The sequence below is a fragment of the Sinocyclocheilus grahami genome, unplaced genomic scaffold (genome assembly GCF_001515645.1).
Source record: "Sinocyclocheilus grahami isolate Dianchi unplaced genomic scaffold, SAMN03320097.WGS_v1.1 scaffold86.1, whole genome shotgun sequence".
NCBI lineage: Eukaryota > Metazoa > Chordata > Actinopteri > Cypriniformes > Cyprinidae > Sinocyclocheilus > Sinocyclocheilus grahami.
The window spans coordinates 1653027-1670739 of NW_015505265.1; the positions used below are offsets into that span (position 1 = coordinate 1653027).

The 17713-nt window shown below is 37.3% G+C and overlaps 1 protein-coding gene across 1 annotated transcript in view; it reads left to right on the top strand.

Annotated features, from left to right (window-relative positions):
* Positions 1-17713, top strand: part of LOC107586879 (calcium permeable stress-gated cation channel 1-like) — a 38368-nt gene that overhangs the window by 6428 nt on the left and 14227 nt on the right. Inside the window, exons 2-8 of the mRNA XM_016274426.1 lie at positions 8424-8823; positions 12003-12082; positions 12599-12686; positions 13305-13342; positions 15451-15593; positions 17008-17059; positions 17177-17285. Coding sequence (XP_016129912.1) covers positions 8424-8823; positions 12003-12082; positions 12599-12686; positions 13305-13342; positions 15451-15593; positions 17008-17059; positions 17177-17285 — 910 coding nt within the window. The remainder of the gene's footprint in view (positions 1-8423; positions 8824-12002; positions 12083-12598; positions 12687-13304; positions 13343-15450; positions 15594-17007; positions 17060-17176; positions 17286-17713) is intronic.

A 17713-nucleotide genomic window follows, 5' to 3' on the forward strand; every position in this document is an offset into this window, starting at 1 on the left:
ATTGAGAACTGCTGGTCTAGAACAATTCTTACAAGTATAACACGACGTAGCTGGGCGCCGCGGACAGACGCCGAACGGTGTGCCTACACTCATAGAAAATAATGTATTTGAATGCGACCGCCTGAAACGCTGTTTTTTCACCTCCGTGCCCCAACGTCTTTGTTTTGGCTTTCCGAAGAAGATGATGTCAGGAAACAGTGGTTGCAATTTATTTTTTAACTCTGTTCCTGAGCATTATAACCCCAATTTGCTATTGTGTGCTGCGCATTTTACTGAGGACAGCTTCCACATCACGAGTGAGAAGTGCCGGATTCCCAAAAGCTTTTGTTGAAAGACGGAGCAAGGGCCACGCCAGTACTGAAACACCATCTAAGCTGTTCGCCAATCACAACGCACTGGGACAACTAACCAATCACAACACATTTTGTTTTTCGGAAGGTGGACCTTCATCAAAGCCGGAACTAATCGAGCCGTTTGTCCCAGGCTGGGGAGAAAGGTATTGTAATAATGTAAATTATGTGGAAAAATAATGCGTTTTTCGAACCACCAAGCATGAGAGCATGTTCTAGTACACCCCCAAAACAAAATCAAGACTTTGTAAAAGAGCATAATAAGACCCCTTTAAGTAGACCAAGCAGTTCTTTTCACTCCTTGTACCAAATTCCCATTTTCCCCGGATTTATAGGTAAAAACAAACCACAGGGGCTGATTTGTTTGTAGCTTATGGCAGTGGTGTCCAAACCTGCTCCTGCAGGGCCAACATCCTATAGAGCTTGGTCAAAGACTTCAAAAACACAAAGATGGTGCACTTCTATTACTATGAATGGGAAAAAGGGCAAGTCCCGCCTTCTGAAAAAAAGAGCTAATTGCTAATTGGCAAAGACATTGCATCACTGCAGATGATGTTAGAAACTCACACTTAGGACTGCACATGCGGGGGCTAGTTGGATGGTCTAGCCTGGAAAATAAGCTTTTTTTATGCTGTTTGAGCATAAGAAACAACATTTATTAGACAGTTGTTGTCAGATTTCATTGGTGATTTCAAGGATGAAATTTTATCGTAAGTTTGGTGAACAGCTTTTGAGGATTTAATGTTTCCCCATTCAAAGAGTTATACGCTATAGCTGCATGACTGAAATAGATGCCCAAGAGGTGTTTCAAAGATAGCTGTTGAGTGAAACTTACCATAAAGAGACTTTGGTTCATATGATGCAGCTATGTCATCTGTTGTTTTAAATGCTTAGCTTTTTAAAGTTGGGTGGATTCTAATTGTCTGGCAATGTTTTTTTTGTTCATCAGTAGGAAACAAATAATTCCCAAAGTGATTCCAACGAGGAAAAAAAAAGACATTATTTTAAAACTGGTTTCCAGAAGACTCCCCATATTTGCTATTGGTTGTCAAACAGCCACGCTATCTAATCAACCTATGAATGGCTTACATATAGTTGTTCAAATTAAGCTTGGTTAGAAGAAAGTAGGCTATTGCATCATCAAAAAAATGACTTCCTTTACCCGTAATATTGGCTTGGCTGATGCAGCTTGCATGTGTGTGTGTGTGTGTGTGTGTGTGTGTGTGTGTGTGTGTGAAAGAGTGAGTGATAAGCCAGATTGCTGCTTTGATGTCACATTACTGCATTCATGACTCACATCCTTTCTGTCAAGAATAGATCTTAATAGAACATAGAGAACATACTGAAATAATCACCACTGCACAGTTTATGCAATAAGACAATCTATATAAATGTGCATCACTCAAAAAGATAATAGAATGGGACGATGGGAAACCATAATTAGCATGGTTTGCTTAGGCAAGCATCAGTTACGCAGGGCCATTTTGGCACCCTAAGTGAAATCCTTGTGTATAGTTATTTTACAGACCTGTCATTCATTTAAAAATATGTAATTTCAATATATCCTGCATCAAATATTTGTATTTCTGATCACCATCTTTTCTTATGCTGAAAGCAAGGAACGGGTGGGACTAATCAATTAACAAATCAGAATTATTGTAAATAGGCCTACTAGTTTTGGAGTTTAACCGCGTATTTACAACTATGAAACTAATTTTAGCTGCATCTACATGAATCTAGATACATTTGAAAATGGCGTTTTTGTTTTAAATATATATCCACATATGTCCACACTAGCGTTTTCGAGCATTTTCCAAAAAAAACCCCGTTAAATTCGCTTTACTACGCATGCTTAAATCAACAAAAAAGCTCACTGAGACGATACAGACGGAACCGACATGATACATTTTTATGCAATTCTTCTGGCAGGATCATTTTATTCAGGAAAATATCTCACCATTCACTAACGCGTTCAGGTTGCGCTCACTCACGATTGTATGTCTGCTCTAAAATGCAACTGCCCTCATGTTTTGCAGCAAACGCAAGTACATTTCTGTCATCTTTGCAGGACTGTGATATGAAGAGTGTATAAAGTAACACATTCGTAGCAATAGTGTGAATGTGAATAGCACATAACAGGCACAATACTGGTATAAACAAAGATATCTATTGGTACAATATGTGTCACATGACTGAACATGCATCATCATTTCAAAATCCTACCGTTTTCACAGTCCACACTACAATGTAAAAAACGGCATTTTCAAATGTATCCACTTTGGAGAGCATTTTTAGAAAGCTCCTTGACAAAGCTTCCTTGACATAAATGCCATCTCAGTGTGGACGAAAGGGCAAAACGGAGAGAAAAAGATGCGTTTTCAAATGAAAACGTGTTAGTGTGGACAAGGCCTTTGATACCCAAAGTCTTCAACCTGGCCAGGCCATAAACTTGAAACATGGCGGAGGAGAGAAACATAGCTATTGATTTGCATTGCTTTCTCTTGTCATTTCAGTCATGTGTACTGTATTTACATATATAAATAACCATTCGACACAAATTGTGTGTATAGTACACAGTGAAAACAGCATATTTGACCAAAATTCCAGCATTGTCAGCAAGCTGAATGGATGCCAATGAATAGGACATTACATTTTGGTTAAAATATTGGTATTTTATTAAAAATATTGATATTTAGCCAATGGATATTGACAAAGTATTTCCTATACATTTTGACTTTATTTATAGGATTTCCACAGTAAGTGGGCAAGAATGAACTCATGAATAAGACGTCCTCCATGATTCCTTTTCATTCCGACAGCAAAGCACTTGGTAAACTCGTAATTACAATTTCAGAAATTTCTGATTGCACATAAAGGCAGCATAAACACATCTAATGAAACTGAACTCAAAGTACCGAACTTAGCAGAGAAGACATCTATTTAACAGACATGTATGCCTAGAAACGGTCCTGGTATTACTGCTGAAAACTCCTAGGGGTATTTTGAAAAAATTCCAACCATAAGTTTTAGGGTCCAATAGTGCCCTCCAAAGTGGACTTCATACACTCTAAAAAATGCTGGGTTAAATACAAACCAGTTCTGGGTAAAATAGGGACAAACCCAGCAATTGGTTTTTTTTGACCCAGCGGTTGGGTTACTACCCAGAAGGTTGGGTTAAACATTTAACCAAACCGCTGGGTCAAAACAACCCAATTGCTGGGTTTGTCCTTACTTTACCCAGCACTGGGTTGTATTTAACCCAGCATTCTTAAGAGTGTAATATTTGAATACTCAAATTGTCACGAATCCGGTCCATGAACTTTCCAATTCATTGACTCTCGCACTACACACTGTTGCACATCACCCCGGACTACATTTCCCATCATGCATTGCACTGATTGCACTCAGCACGAATTGCACACACCTGTTTACACTGATTGCACCCAGCATAAGTGAGATTCCAAATTGTATAGGGAATGTAATGAAAAGCACAGCACATGACATAGGGAACATATGTACTTCGATATCGAGTCAAATGTACAGTATAAGAAGTTTAATTCACCTTAGGAGTGTTGCTACACTCTAAAAAATGCTGGGTTGTTTTAACCCAACGTTGGGTAAAAACAACCCAGCATTTTTTAGAGTGTTGGCAGTTGTAGGCAAGTATAAAGTGCACTACATATGGTAAGAACACACATGCATATTTTAAATGAACCATATCACACTTATTTTGACATTATACATCACAACTGTTACTTATCAGGCTTTCAAGTATTATGCATTTTACAATAATTTACATATTGGACACCTAGAATCTGTGTGATTCAAGTGTCATCTGTGTTTGATGATGTAGCAGGGCATTCCAAAGGAACACATTATCAAGTGAAGTGAACTTCTGCAGACACCCCATGCTGAGTTTGTAGGGAGCTGTGAAACTGCGTAGGGGCCCTGTGAATTGTAACATGGCTTTAAACACTGATGCTCAGCAGCATTTGTGCTGTGGACACGGACACACAGTAGGCTATAGAAGCCATCAGTAAGCAACCTAGCAACTGCTTAGAAACATGCTACAAACACTCAGAACACCTTGAAGACCCTAAAAAAACTATTATTGCTATACTACAATCATTCAAATCTACTATAATTGTTATCTGCCACTCTTATTCCTCATTGCATAACAGGTTGTTCTTATCTAATGAGCATATTTAATTGCAGCAAGGCTTTGTCATGTAGTAAATGTATTATGTCACCAAGTCTGCTCCAGGACTGTGGGCTTTATGATCTCTAGATTGATGAGAATGTGAGTTGTGGATGGTGGGGTGTCTAGAGGAGGGCTTCTTTCATCTTGGCAGGATGCTCCCTAGATATTCTGAGGCTAATCTATCCGTTCAGTCACAGCGAATCAAGCCAAGGGATTCCCGTCTGAAGTATGAGTGGGAAAAGTAATGCGATATTTCCTGCCTAGCAGGGATTTTCAGTAAGTCAGTGATGAAATTAGACATTTTAAATCTAAAAATGTATTCAAAAATACAGTTAAATTGAATTAATATATACATTCTTATTTAAAAATTGATTATTGAAAGAAAACATACGTAGATTAGAATATTTTTTTATTAATATTTCATGTTAACACACACACAAATATGTACGTATATTAGTCATTTTTATCAATTTTTATCTATCAAAGAAGTTTCTTATGCTCATCAAGGCTGCTTTTATTTGATCAAAAATACAGAAAAAAGGTAAAATTGTGAAATATTATACAATTTAAAGTAACAGTTTCTATTTTAGTATACTATATAAAATAAAAATAGAATATAATTTATTCCTGTGATATAAAGCTGAATTTGATCCTTCAGAAATCACTCTAATGCTGATTTATTGTTAGTGTTGGATACAGATGTGGTGCTTATTTTTATTATTTATGTTTTTGTAATCTGTGATACTTTTTTCAGAATTCTTATGTAAATAAAAAGATCAGCATTTATTTAAAATTAAAAAATTGAATTAAAATTCAGTTTTGCAGCAATATTTGAAATTGTAATAATATTTCACTATATATATATATATTATAAATTGTAAATATTTTGTTCTAAAAATTTAGAATGCTTCATTGCTTATTAATAATTGCTTAATTTGCTTAATAATTGCTTAATAATCTTGAATAAGCTATAAATGTATTTGTAAATTTTTTTCTCAAATAAAAACCACAAGAAAGCTGTTATAGCAGTAGCCTGCACCTCTCTATTTGGGAAGCAAGATTACTTCCAAAACGCATAGAGCGATTGCAATAAGAATTCATTCTGAAATATGACGCTGTGACTCATTTGTACTCAGGAGCCCTCAGGATCTGAGAGCTGATTTGGAGGAAACAGAAATGTAACCTACATTCAGTGACTTTGCAGTAAGAGATGCATGCACAACACAAACAAGAAGTACTGTGAAGATAAAAGCATGTTGAATCATGACTCACTGATCTCCCCGCTAGAGCCATCAGACTCTGATATTGTTTTATCAAAGGTAATCGTTAGTCGTTTCATGGGGGCATGACACTTTTATCTTTCATTAAATGAGTTGATTCGAGTTCACAGTATTATTTATGTCTTGCCTTTTGCTGTCTCAGGTCTTTCTCCTTTTTTCATACATACTCCAAGTTCATGTGCTTGCTCAAGCAGGTAATGGGACTTCAGCTGACAAATGGTTTTACTGTGTGGACAAGCACTGTAGTTGATTCTTGTGGTTCAGAAGTCAGGGCAATCTAATATTGAATTTCGGGCCCAAAGGCATCATATATATATATATAAATAAATGTTAAAAAAACACAAAAAACAATACAAGATAATCTAATATTTTGTGGATCACGTATCAACATGGCACTGGCGTATGCAATTTTTTTGTACCACCCTTTTGGGGAAATTTCTCAACAAAGTTCTCTGAGAAAAGATCAAGAGGACAAAACCACTTACAATAATGTGTTCAAAATGTCCACCACAGAAGAAAATATCATATGATTCTGGCTGCATGGTGTTGTGATAAACATATTTTTAGTTGTTCATTAGGTTGTTCGCTCAGTAGTAGACAGACATTTGTGGACATGAGCAAAATAAAACATTTTCTTAAATTCAAACTCAATCTATTTTTTTTTTATCTTTGTAATTTTTTTTGTTTTTAAGATTGTATTGTAGTATGACTCCATTATGGATACACATATACACTGTATCTATTTTACATATGCTAAAAAAACACTTTTTGTCACAAATGTTTTCAGAGAATGATCCTGATACATTTATATTTTTTTATGATTGTGATTTTTATTTTTGCTATTTTCAAACTTCAGCATATGTTGAGTTTAGTGTGAAGAACATCATGATTTCCTTTGCACTGCCTTGCGATTGTGAGCAGCATTGAAGTGTCTGTTTGTACTGAACCAGAAAGCTCTGGTTGGGTTTACACCCAGTGACTCTCTGCTGCATGAGAGGTGTCTTTGTGTCATTTTTCAGCATTTCATCAGGAGTGCAGGTGGCTTTAGCTCTTTGCATCTCCAGCTGCTCACCCCACAGCCATGGGACTACAGACACTTATGTGTTTCTTCTGTTATTCGTTGTCTTTTCAAGTAAACTACAAACAAACACCTATTAGAGTGAGATGACCCTTAATTTGGAGGAATATGACATAGTTTATCTCCCATTACTTCAATATTACGGTTTATATTATTGGTGAAATAATGTTAAATAATGTATTTTAGTACGGCATTTTGTTTATTTATGTGTTGTACAGCATTATATAGTATACCATGTGTATGCACGTTTTTGCGGAAGCGATTGTTTACTTGTAATATTAATGATTCCTTAACCTGTGACAGAATGTGTGCTGCATAGGCTGTTTTTGTTTTTTTCCCCTAACCTATGGCCAGAAGATGGGAGTCAGACTATAAAACAAAAGAGCCATCTATGCACCATCTGTCCGACTGGAAGAACTCATCTTTGTCAGCGACAGTGCAGCGTCCTTGGGTGCTAATGGTTATTTGTTTGAGCTGACAGTAGTAAAGTAGTGAATTATGTGGGATGTTGCATTATTTTCTATCAACAATATTTTTCATACTGGTTGCTTGCTGTACAACCCTATTTAGATACCAAGCTTTATATTGTCAGGGATTCATCACAGTCACTTCAGTCACCATCTAGGATAATTACCCGATCACAGGCACCTGAGTTCTGATCACCCGCACCTGCTGTCACCAATCAAGCCACACTACAAATACACACACAGCACAGTCACTCACGGTCTGGTCTACCGTTCATTTCTATGAACTACTCTGGACTCTCTCTCTGCCAAATTCTCCTAGAACGAATTACCTGCTGTTCCTCCCACGATCCTCCAATGACTCTGTGGAAACGGCTCCACGATCTCCAACGTAACCGGCTTACGATCCTCTCCATCAGAACTCCGATAAGCCCCCTGGAACCATTCACTGTGTTGACATTCACCTGCCTTTAACTCACCTATTCCGGTCATCCACTTACCCAGTCAATAAACCATCCTGTGTTGCACTTACCTGTTGTGTCTGGCCTTGCTTTGTGACCATATATTGCAATGTAAACATGGTTTGATATTACTTGAGTAATATCACTGTATTTTAAGAGCTATGTATTTATAACTGTTAGCTAAATGTAAAGATATTCAAATTTTTATATTTAATATAAAATTATTGGATTGGATTGTTTTTGTTTTAAATTGTATAATATTTCTAAAGAAAATTGTTTTGAAAAATAAAATTAACAATGGACTTGAAATGTTGTCTAAATTGTAGTATGCTGTATGAGTCATATACACTGCTCAAACAATTTAAAGAACACTTTTTAATCAGTACAGCATCAAGTCAATTAAACTCCTGGGATATTGATCTGGTCAGTTAAGTAGCAGAGGGGGTTGTTAATCAGTTTCAGCTGCTTTGATGTTAATGAAATTAACAACAGGTGCACTAGATGGGCAACAATGAGTAACAACACCTTTTACAGGTGGAGGCCACTGACATTTTTTCTCTACTCATCTTTTCTGACTGTTTTTCACTAGTTTTGCATTTGACTATAGGGACAGTGTCACTACTGGTAGCATGAGGCGATACCTGAGCCCTACAGAAGTTGCACAGGCAGTCCAACTCCTCCAGGATGGCACATCAATACGTACCATTGCCAGAAGGTTTGCTGTGTCTCCCAGCACAGTGTCAAGAGCATGGAGGAGATTCCAGGAGACACGCAGTTACTCTAGGAGAGCTGGACAGGGCCGTAGAAGGTCCTTAACCCATCAGCAGGACCGGTATCTGCTCCTTTGTGCAAGGAGGAACAGGATGAGCACTGCCAGAGCCCTACAAAATGACCTCCAGCAGGCCACTGGTGTGAATGTCTCTGACAAAACGATCAGAAACAGACTTCATGAGGGTGGCCTGAGGGCCCAATGTCCTCTAGTGGGCCCTGTACTCACTGCCCAGCACCGTGGCGCTCGATTGGCATTTGCCATTGAACACCAGAATTGGTAGGACCGCCATTGGCCCCCTTTGCTTTTCACAGATGAGAGCAGGTTCACCCTGAGCACATGTGACAAATGTGAAAGGGTCTGGAGAAGCCGTGGAGAACGTTATGCTGCCTGTAACATCATTCAGCATGACCGGTCTGGTGGTGGGTCAGTGATGGTCTGGCGAGGCATATCCATGGAGGGACGCACAGACCTCTACAGGCTAGACCATGGCACCCTGACTGCCATTGTCAGGATTGGACTATCTTTGTGTTTTGTTCCCCATGTGCTCCCCGTGACCCAGTTGCTCCCTCATGTGCCCTTATTTGGTCGTTCCTGTTCCTGTCCTTGTTGTCTGTCTAATTAGTCATTCTGTTCACCTGTGTTCCTCCCAATTCCCTCATTATCCCGTGTATTTAAGCCCCAGTCTGTTCAGTCTGTGTTTGTCGGATCTACCAGTTGTGTACGTGTGTCTTCCTTCCCTTCCAAGTGTGGATTTACTCTGTGTGTTGGATTGAATAAATCAGTTTAATTTATCCACGGCTCCTTTGTTCCTTCCGGCAGTGTATCGTGACAGAAGACCGGACCCACAAACTGTTTAACAACGTGTTTCCCCTCCATGGATTCCCTTCTCCATGCATTCCCTCACTGTCAAGTTTACCTCCCTCGCCCACAAGGACCTTTCCCTCTTGAAGTATGCTGTGGAGTTCAGCCAGCTCGTTTGACGACGCTGCGCTGAACTCCATGTTCTGGATCGGGGCCAACTACTACCGCCCCGTCGACCTTCCAGACACCACCAGATTGTGCTGGAGGGAGTCTACCCCGATCCAGAGCACAGCCAGACCCAGAGCCCAGCCCATTGTCTGGACCCATTGTCAGACCCTACGCTGGTGCAGTGGATTCTGGGTTCCTCCTGGTGCAAGACAATGCCCGGCTTCATGTGGCGAGAGTATGCAGGCAGTTCCTGGAGGATAAAGGAATTGATACCATTGAATGGCCCCCACGCTCGCCTTACCAAATCCAATAGAACACCTCTTGGACATTATGTTTCGGTCCATCCGATGCCACCAGGTTGCACCTCAGACTGTCCAGAAGCTCACTGATGGTCCAGATCTGCGAGGAAATACCCCAGGACACCATCCATCGTCTCATTAGGAGCATGCTCTGACATTGTCAGGCATGCATACAAGCACGTGGGGGCCATACATACTACTGAGTACCATTTTGAGTTGCTGCAATGAAATTTCAGCAAAATGGACTAGCCTGCTGCATAATTTTTTCACTTTGATTTTTGGGGTGTCTTTGAATTCAGCCCTCTGTAGGTTGATAATTTTCATTTCCATCAAACGATGTGGCATCCTTTCGTTCCTAACACATTACCCAGTCCATATCAGTATAGATATCCAGCATGATATTTTTCCCCATTGAGATCTGATGTTCAAAGCGTTCTTTTAATTCTTTTGAGCAGTGTATATTCTGTGAACTGGAAGTTCCATTCCAAATTGTATTATTCGCGTCTGTATATACAAGAGCCAGATGCTGGGTGGCATGTGTGTTGTAGTGGTGAAGTTAGTTATCGTATGACTGTTTGACTGGGGGAAGAAGGAGGAAGTTTGTGTACAGGATACAGGAGACTGTGACCTGATACCAGCACAAAATGATCTGGAGTGGCCTCTCACTCTCTAAAACAAAGCCATGACCAGACTGACAAACCCAATTGCAAAACTGATTGCTGTGGACTGTAGATCACACTGTAAAAAATTACCAGGAATTTACAGGATTAAAGAGTATTATTTAAAAAAATAAATTACTGTATTCAGACTGTGAATGAACAGCAGAATGATGCTAACATTACAGTAATAATATATTATATAATTCACATTATAAGGTTGTCTTAATATGCCATAATGATGATTAGTAATTAGTATTTGTTTGGGATCTTGGACCTTGTATATTCATATTCCAATTTCTGATCTAGTCATGTCAGAAGTGTGACAAATGAAAACATTTGTCAAGATGACGACAAGCTAGAATATGAAATAAGCTAATTGCCTGACTTTAAGTTAGTCAAACTATTCTTCTAAAGATTTACTCATCTGCCACAATAATGTAATGTGTTTGATTCATCTTTATTTGGTGGCTTTTCTCTGCAAATATTGATATATGAGTAACTGTAATTCAATCAATTCATCCGCATATTATTAATTTAATGAACATTTTTAATTTATCGACAGCTCTAATTTTTAATAGTACTGATAAAATATTAAACCTGCAAGCAGACAAAAAAAAATTGTTGAGACTGAATTGATTTAATTTATATGATCTTGTTATAATGATGGGATTTATTTCATGAATTTATTTTCACTGTGCCATAACAAAACTAGAGAGTAAATTTGTTAGGACAAACTTTTATGTTGGCTTGAGAAAGCCTTAAATGTTTGAAAAAGCAAATATGTTTTTAGCACATAGCTAATATGTTTTAGTTGTTGCTAGCATGTTTTTTAACATGTTGCTAGCATGATTTAACATGTTGTTTGTTAGCATTTCCTAGGCTAGTTGCTAGGCTTTTCTAGAGATAGATAGATAAATAGATAGATAAATGAAGACCTGATGGTCTTTTTAGTTAAATACTCTGTACTTCATTTGATACCTTTTCAAAAGGTATAGCTACACCTTTGCAGAGGCGGACAGTAGTGAAGTATTTTTACTCTGCTGAAAAATAATTTTCAGGTGTCTGTACTTTGTGTTTTTCTTTAGAAAACTTTACTTCACAACATTCCAAAGCATAATATTGTACTTTTTACTGCACTACGTTTCATATTAAATATAATTTAATACTTAATTACATTGTCTCTCTCCGGACAAAGAAATGGCTAATTATTACTGCTGGCCAGGGGTCTAGTGAGTGCTTGCTTACATAAATAGTTCTTACTCTATTTATATCAATAGCTTTGACACATTTAAAGTGTCGCAGTGACTATAATCTGGATTATTCACATTCTCTATATGAGATCAGGTTCACTGTGCACATCATTTACTAACAGTTTCCCTGTAAATTACTTTTAAAAAATTTTTTATTAAGGCCACTTTAAAACACAATATGTATGCTGATATAACTGGTTTGGTGTCTCTGTGTTTTAGTTCCTGCTTCTGATCTTCTCCTGTTTGAGGAAGGCAGCGTGGGACTACGGCCGCCTGGCTCTGCTTATGGAAAATGACAGGTATCATCTCAGAACTGTTGATTGTTTGAAGAATGCATTAAGATGTAAATAATTGAACAACTGTGTGGTGGTTGAGTGAACTGAATGTGGTCCAGTTGCTCTACTTTTTATTTTTGCTGAAAAGCTATTAAATAGCCTACTGTATAATATATTAATACAGAAATATAGAACTTGGCTTTTGAATTTCGATGGAAGTTTATATTTCAAACAATGTTATTGTGTGAGTTAAATTAACTCGTATCTTTTTCTTGGGCAGTTATGGAAAATATTCAATAGCTTTTTTGTAGCCAAGGGTTAGTACATTATGAGAAAGATTTAATATTATTAATATTTGATATTAACATTTAAAGTATTCATAATATTTTCTAATAATCCAAAATATACCCATCTTGAAAAATATGTAGTAAACCTGATAACTTGCCCCAGTCTAGTATAATAGAGTTTTCTAACAGTGTGTGAAATATTTAGTTGTTTAAGTGTTACCTGTCATTTTTATTGTTTGTCTTTGTTCTATAGCTTGACATCACTATTCTATGGAGAACAAAGTGAGAAAGAGAAAACCCCGTCAGAATCCAGCCCATCAGACTCAGAGACCAAGGACATGGTGAGAACCTTTTGTAAAAGAGAAGAAAGAGACAGACAGCATCACAGACATTTAAGAAATATTTGATCATGCAGAAACAGGATCTTTGCTAGAATTTACAACATTTGGCAGTGCAAAAACCCACAGGGCCTTGTCGTTATCAACGACACCCCTGCCTAGAAACAAATAAAAGCATGAGTACAACTAATAGATTGTGTTTTTAATGTCATATTCATTCACAGTGATGCAAATTTACTACCACTGAAACGTAAAGACATACAGAGGCACACACAAAGTTCAATCTGTCGACGTGGGTTATTACGGAGCGTCGCCCCAGAGCTGATGTCATATAAAATAGCCTGTGCACTTAGACGCTATTTTCTTTTATGCACACTATCTGTCTGTTTATATTCTGACCTCACTCTGTCTCCTTGTGTTTTATGTGCAATGACAGTTCAAGACATCACAGCCACGTTAAAGATATTGCATGCATTCGCATGGCTTTTTCCACTTGTTACGCTATCCGCATTCACTTAAAGGACAAATGATTCTGACAGATGCTAAGCTAGCCAGACGCTCTCTTTTTTTATATGCCAGACCTTTTTATGACACCGTTGTCTTCCCTCCCTCTCTTTATAGGGCTTCTGTTCCTGGCTCACATCTCTGTACCACATGAAGTAAGTGTGCAAGAAGTGCATGGTGATGTCATCAGCCAGCGTCCTGTTTGCTCATGTTATATCTCATTAAGAAGGGGAAACACAGGGTGAAGGTGGACCAGCACGTCTAACGTCTGGGCACGCTCAAAGGCCTTTCAGAACCATAAACCAGCCGCTAGTCTGTCTCCACGGTTGCAGAGATGTTATTTGGACGACTCAAATGGCATGTTGGTGCCATATTTAGCTGGTTCCCTTAAAAGCTTCTTGAACTCCTCGGCGACCGAGAGGCCACGCTGAGAATTTCCTCGCTCTGTGTGAGGCGAGGACGGAGGGGTGTGTGTGTGTTTGTGTGTGTATGAGGGCTCCTTGTAATCATAATAGTCCCCAATGCCCTCATATATTTGTGTGGTCTTTTAAAAAGGCCGACACATATATATTATTGACCGAAGTCAATAATTCATTGGAAACACTCTGAAAACTCTCAAAGAGATTGTGTTTGCTGTTTAGTACAACTAGTGCAGATCTAGCAAAACCATAGTCATAGGTTTGATTCCTAGAGAATGCACATGGGTCAATAATATGTTCACGATTAAAAAAAAAGAAAAATCTTTTACAAGGAAAGAAAGAAACGTGTGCCACATGTTTGTTTTCATGTTGGTTTCATGTGGTTTTGAAAAACTTGAATATACACTACCATTCAAACGTTTGGGGTCGGTGAGATTTCTAAATGCTTTTCTTTTATGTTAATCATGTATCAGAAATACAGTAAAAACTTTTTTTTTTAATTTTAAAATATTATTACAACTTAAAACAACTGTTTTCTATTTTGAAACATTGTAAAAATATGATTTATTCTTGTGATGGCAAAGCTGAATTTTTAGCAGCCATTACTCCATTCTTCAGCATCAAATGATCCTTCAGAAATCACTTTAATATGCTGATTTGGTGCTAAAGAAACATTTATTATTATTATAATGTTGGAAACAGCTGTTGAATGTTTTTTGTGGAAATTGTGATAAATTTTTTCAGAATTCTTTGATGAATAGAAAGCATACTGACCGCAAACATTTGAAGTAGTCTGATTTTCAAGAAAAGCCTCAATTTACTAATTCTAAAATGTCATGTGGTGTACTGGAACCATCAAGTAATAAAAGTATGAAAACATTTTCTATGTGAGAAAAAAAAAACATTATTTTCCAAAAAAATATTAATAAAAAGTATGTTTTACAAATATCATGAATTATTAATTCATAAATAACGATTAAGCCCCGTTCACACCAAGAACGATAACTATAAAGATAACGATATTAGCGTCCACACCAGCGAACGATATCGTCTGTTAAGCGCACGCGCGTCTGCCTCTTTAAATTCTTGAGCTTGTTACAGCAGGATGGATTCTGATTGGCTGTCAGTGTTTTATCGTTCATCAACTGGAAAAAAATCGTTTTGAAAGTGATCACAACGATATCGTTCCTTTGTATCGTTATCGTTATAGTTGTGGTGTGAACTATGCTATTCTTTAATATTGAGAACGATTTTTAGAACTATATCGTTATCGTTATCTTTATAGTTATCGTGCTTGGTGTGAACGGGCCTTTAGAGACTTGCAACACATGGCTTTTTACAACCTTTGTAAAAAGGACAAATTATCTGATATTTTAAGAGATTTATTGACCATGTCATGAGAGACTGTTTTGTTTTGTTTTTTGTTTGGTTTGTGTTTTTTGTTTTGTTTTGCTTTGCTTTTTGTTTTGCTTTGTTTTGTTTTGCTTTGCTTTGCTTTGTTGTGTTTTTTGTTTTGCTTTGCTTTGTGTTGTGTTGTGTTGTGTTTTGCGTTGCGTTGCGTTTCGTTTCGCTTTGTTTTGTTTTGTTTTGTTTGGTTCTGCATGTTGGTTGAACCGCAATAACAGAAGATGCCAAAATCCAAAGTAGGATTTTCTTTCTTTCTTTCTTTCTTTCTTTCTTTCTTTCTTTCTTTCTTTCTTTCTTTCTTTCTTTCTTTCTTTCTTTCTTTCCACATACTGATGCATATATTAGTTGGTTTTGGATAAACGTGTCTGCCAAATAAAAAAAGCAATTGTAAATAGGCTTTTTTTAAATAGACGTTTTTGTCCTTATTCTTCCTGTAGGGATGAAGAGATCCGCAGTAAATGTGGCATTGATGCGATCACGTACCTGTCTTTCCAGCGTCACATCATCCTGCTCATGATGGTGGTGTGTTTGCTGTCGCTCACCATCATCTTGCCTGTCAACCTCTCTGGGAACCTCCTCGGTACCTCCACCAGATCCATAACTGCTTGGTTACTATTTACTCTAATAGTGCTCAGCCATAAAGGATTCATGACAACAGACACAACACGTTTGGTATCCAGGAAAAGGCAGTAAACTTTAAAATAACATTACATCTTAATTCATCAGTGTGCTTGCACCTAAAAAAGAGTCTTCAGAATAATCTCTTGAATTAGTTTTGACAGATTGTTAGTGTTAGAGTGAATATATTCACTACTGTTCAAAAGTTTGAGGTCAGTAAGATTTCTATTTTGAATAAATGCTGTTCTTTTAAACTTTCTATTCCTCAAAGAATCCTGAAGTCCGGTGTCCAACAAAATATAATATGTTTTTAACATTGATAATAATAAGAACAGTTTCTTGAGCAGCAAATCAGCATATTAGATCATTTCTGAAGGATCATGTGAGGCTGAAGACTGGAGAAATGGCTCCTGAAAATTCAGCTTTTCCATCACAGGAATGAATTATATTTTAAAATGTATCAAAATTGAAACAGTAATTTTAAACTATAATAATACTTAAGTATACCACTGTTTTTATTGTATTTTTGTAAACATAAGAGATAAAAACAACAAATCTTACTGACCCCAAACTTTTGACGGCAATGTACATTTTCTGTATTGACTTGGAGGGAATTCTGCTGAATGTATTTTAACATGCTAAAATGTATTAAATGTAGCTGAAAGTTCTACAATTTAAAAAAGGCACAAAGCTGGGAGAATGTGTAACATTTGCGGATGCAGATTCCGTGTGGGCCTGTCGATGAATGAGTTTATGAAAAGCCTGGGAAAACTCTTGAAGATGTAGAAGAGCTCAGTCTTAACCCTCCATTAGTGGACGTGTGTAAAAGCATAATTCAGACCACCCTACAGTGTTTGAAGATGGTTGGGAGGCACGATAGAGGGTTAGAAGGGCCAAGTTAAATATGGGTATGGCCTTGACTTTCCACGCCACAAGAAGAGCATTGTGAAAGCCACTGGCTTTACCTCTTGTTGTTTTCGGACCTGCAATAAGCTTTTCATATGACTTTCATACGACCTTGGTGGCAGAAGTTTACTGGGGTCCTCTAAATGTGTTAAATGTGGATGTGTGGTAGACCAGTTTGTGGTGCAGCTTTGGGGCCGGCTGGTTAAAACAGGGTGGGGGTTTTAACGCTTACTTACTTGCTTTGACGATCTCTATGCAACAATTTGACACTGTATTTGTGAAATAAACCGGTACATTTACAAATTTGTCATAGCAACCAAACCCAAAGCATAATGATTGAGGTGTAACGAGTTTTTTATTTCACATTCACTTTGCGCTGTACCACACAGGCCTCAAATTACTTTCAGAGTTTTATTTTTGATGCTGGTATGTGAGAAGAGCATGAAGTTGTTTATTTCTATACTTTTCAGGAGATAGCCCACAGAATTTCGGCCGAACAACAGTGGTTAATGTCCCCGCACAGTAAGTTTGTTTTTTAGGATGAATGTAGACCTGAAAAGCATATATCCTTGTTGTGCATGTACATGTTCATGAAGTTGTTGGCATGATCTTGATAACTTTCTTTTCTTCGTGCATTAGGAATATATTTCTGTGGCTGCACAGCATCTTTGCTCTGCTGTATTTTGTGATCACAGTACTGTGCATGGCCCATCATTCCTCACGACTGGAGTACAGAGATGATGAGAAGGTAGGTGAAAAGCTGTATTCGTGCGCATGTGTTATTACACCACATTTCTGGTCCATAAGGGGTACTGCTTTTAACAGTGCTTTTAACAGGTCTAAAATAGGCTTCATATATTTATATATAATTTAGAATTTTAAAATAAATAAATAAATATAATTTTATGAATAATTATTTCTTACTAATTATATTTTTTATTCAAATTTAAAAGGAAACCTAAATTTAAAGAAAAATTATTATTAATAAATAATTACTAATAAAATTTTATAAATTATATATAAAAATATAAAGACATGTTTTTACATACATTAGATTTTGGGGGGGAATTGTGATGTGCTTTCATTACAAATAAGCAATTTTCTTATTTCAGAAATGCTTTCAGATGTGTGTTTGTCTGCAATTGTAATTATTTGTACTGTTTCTCAATAGATTCT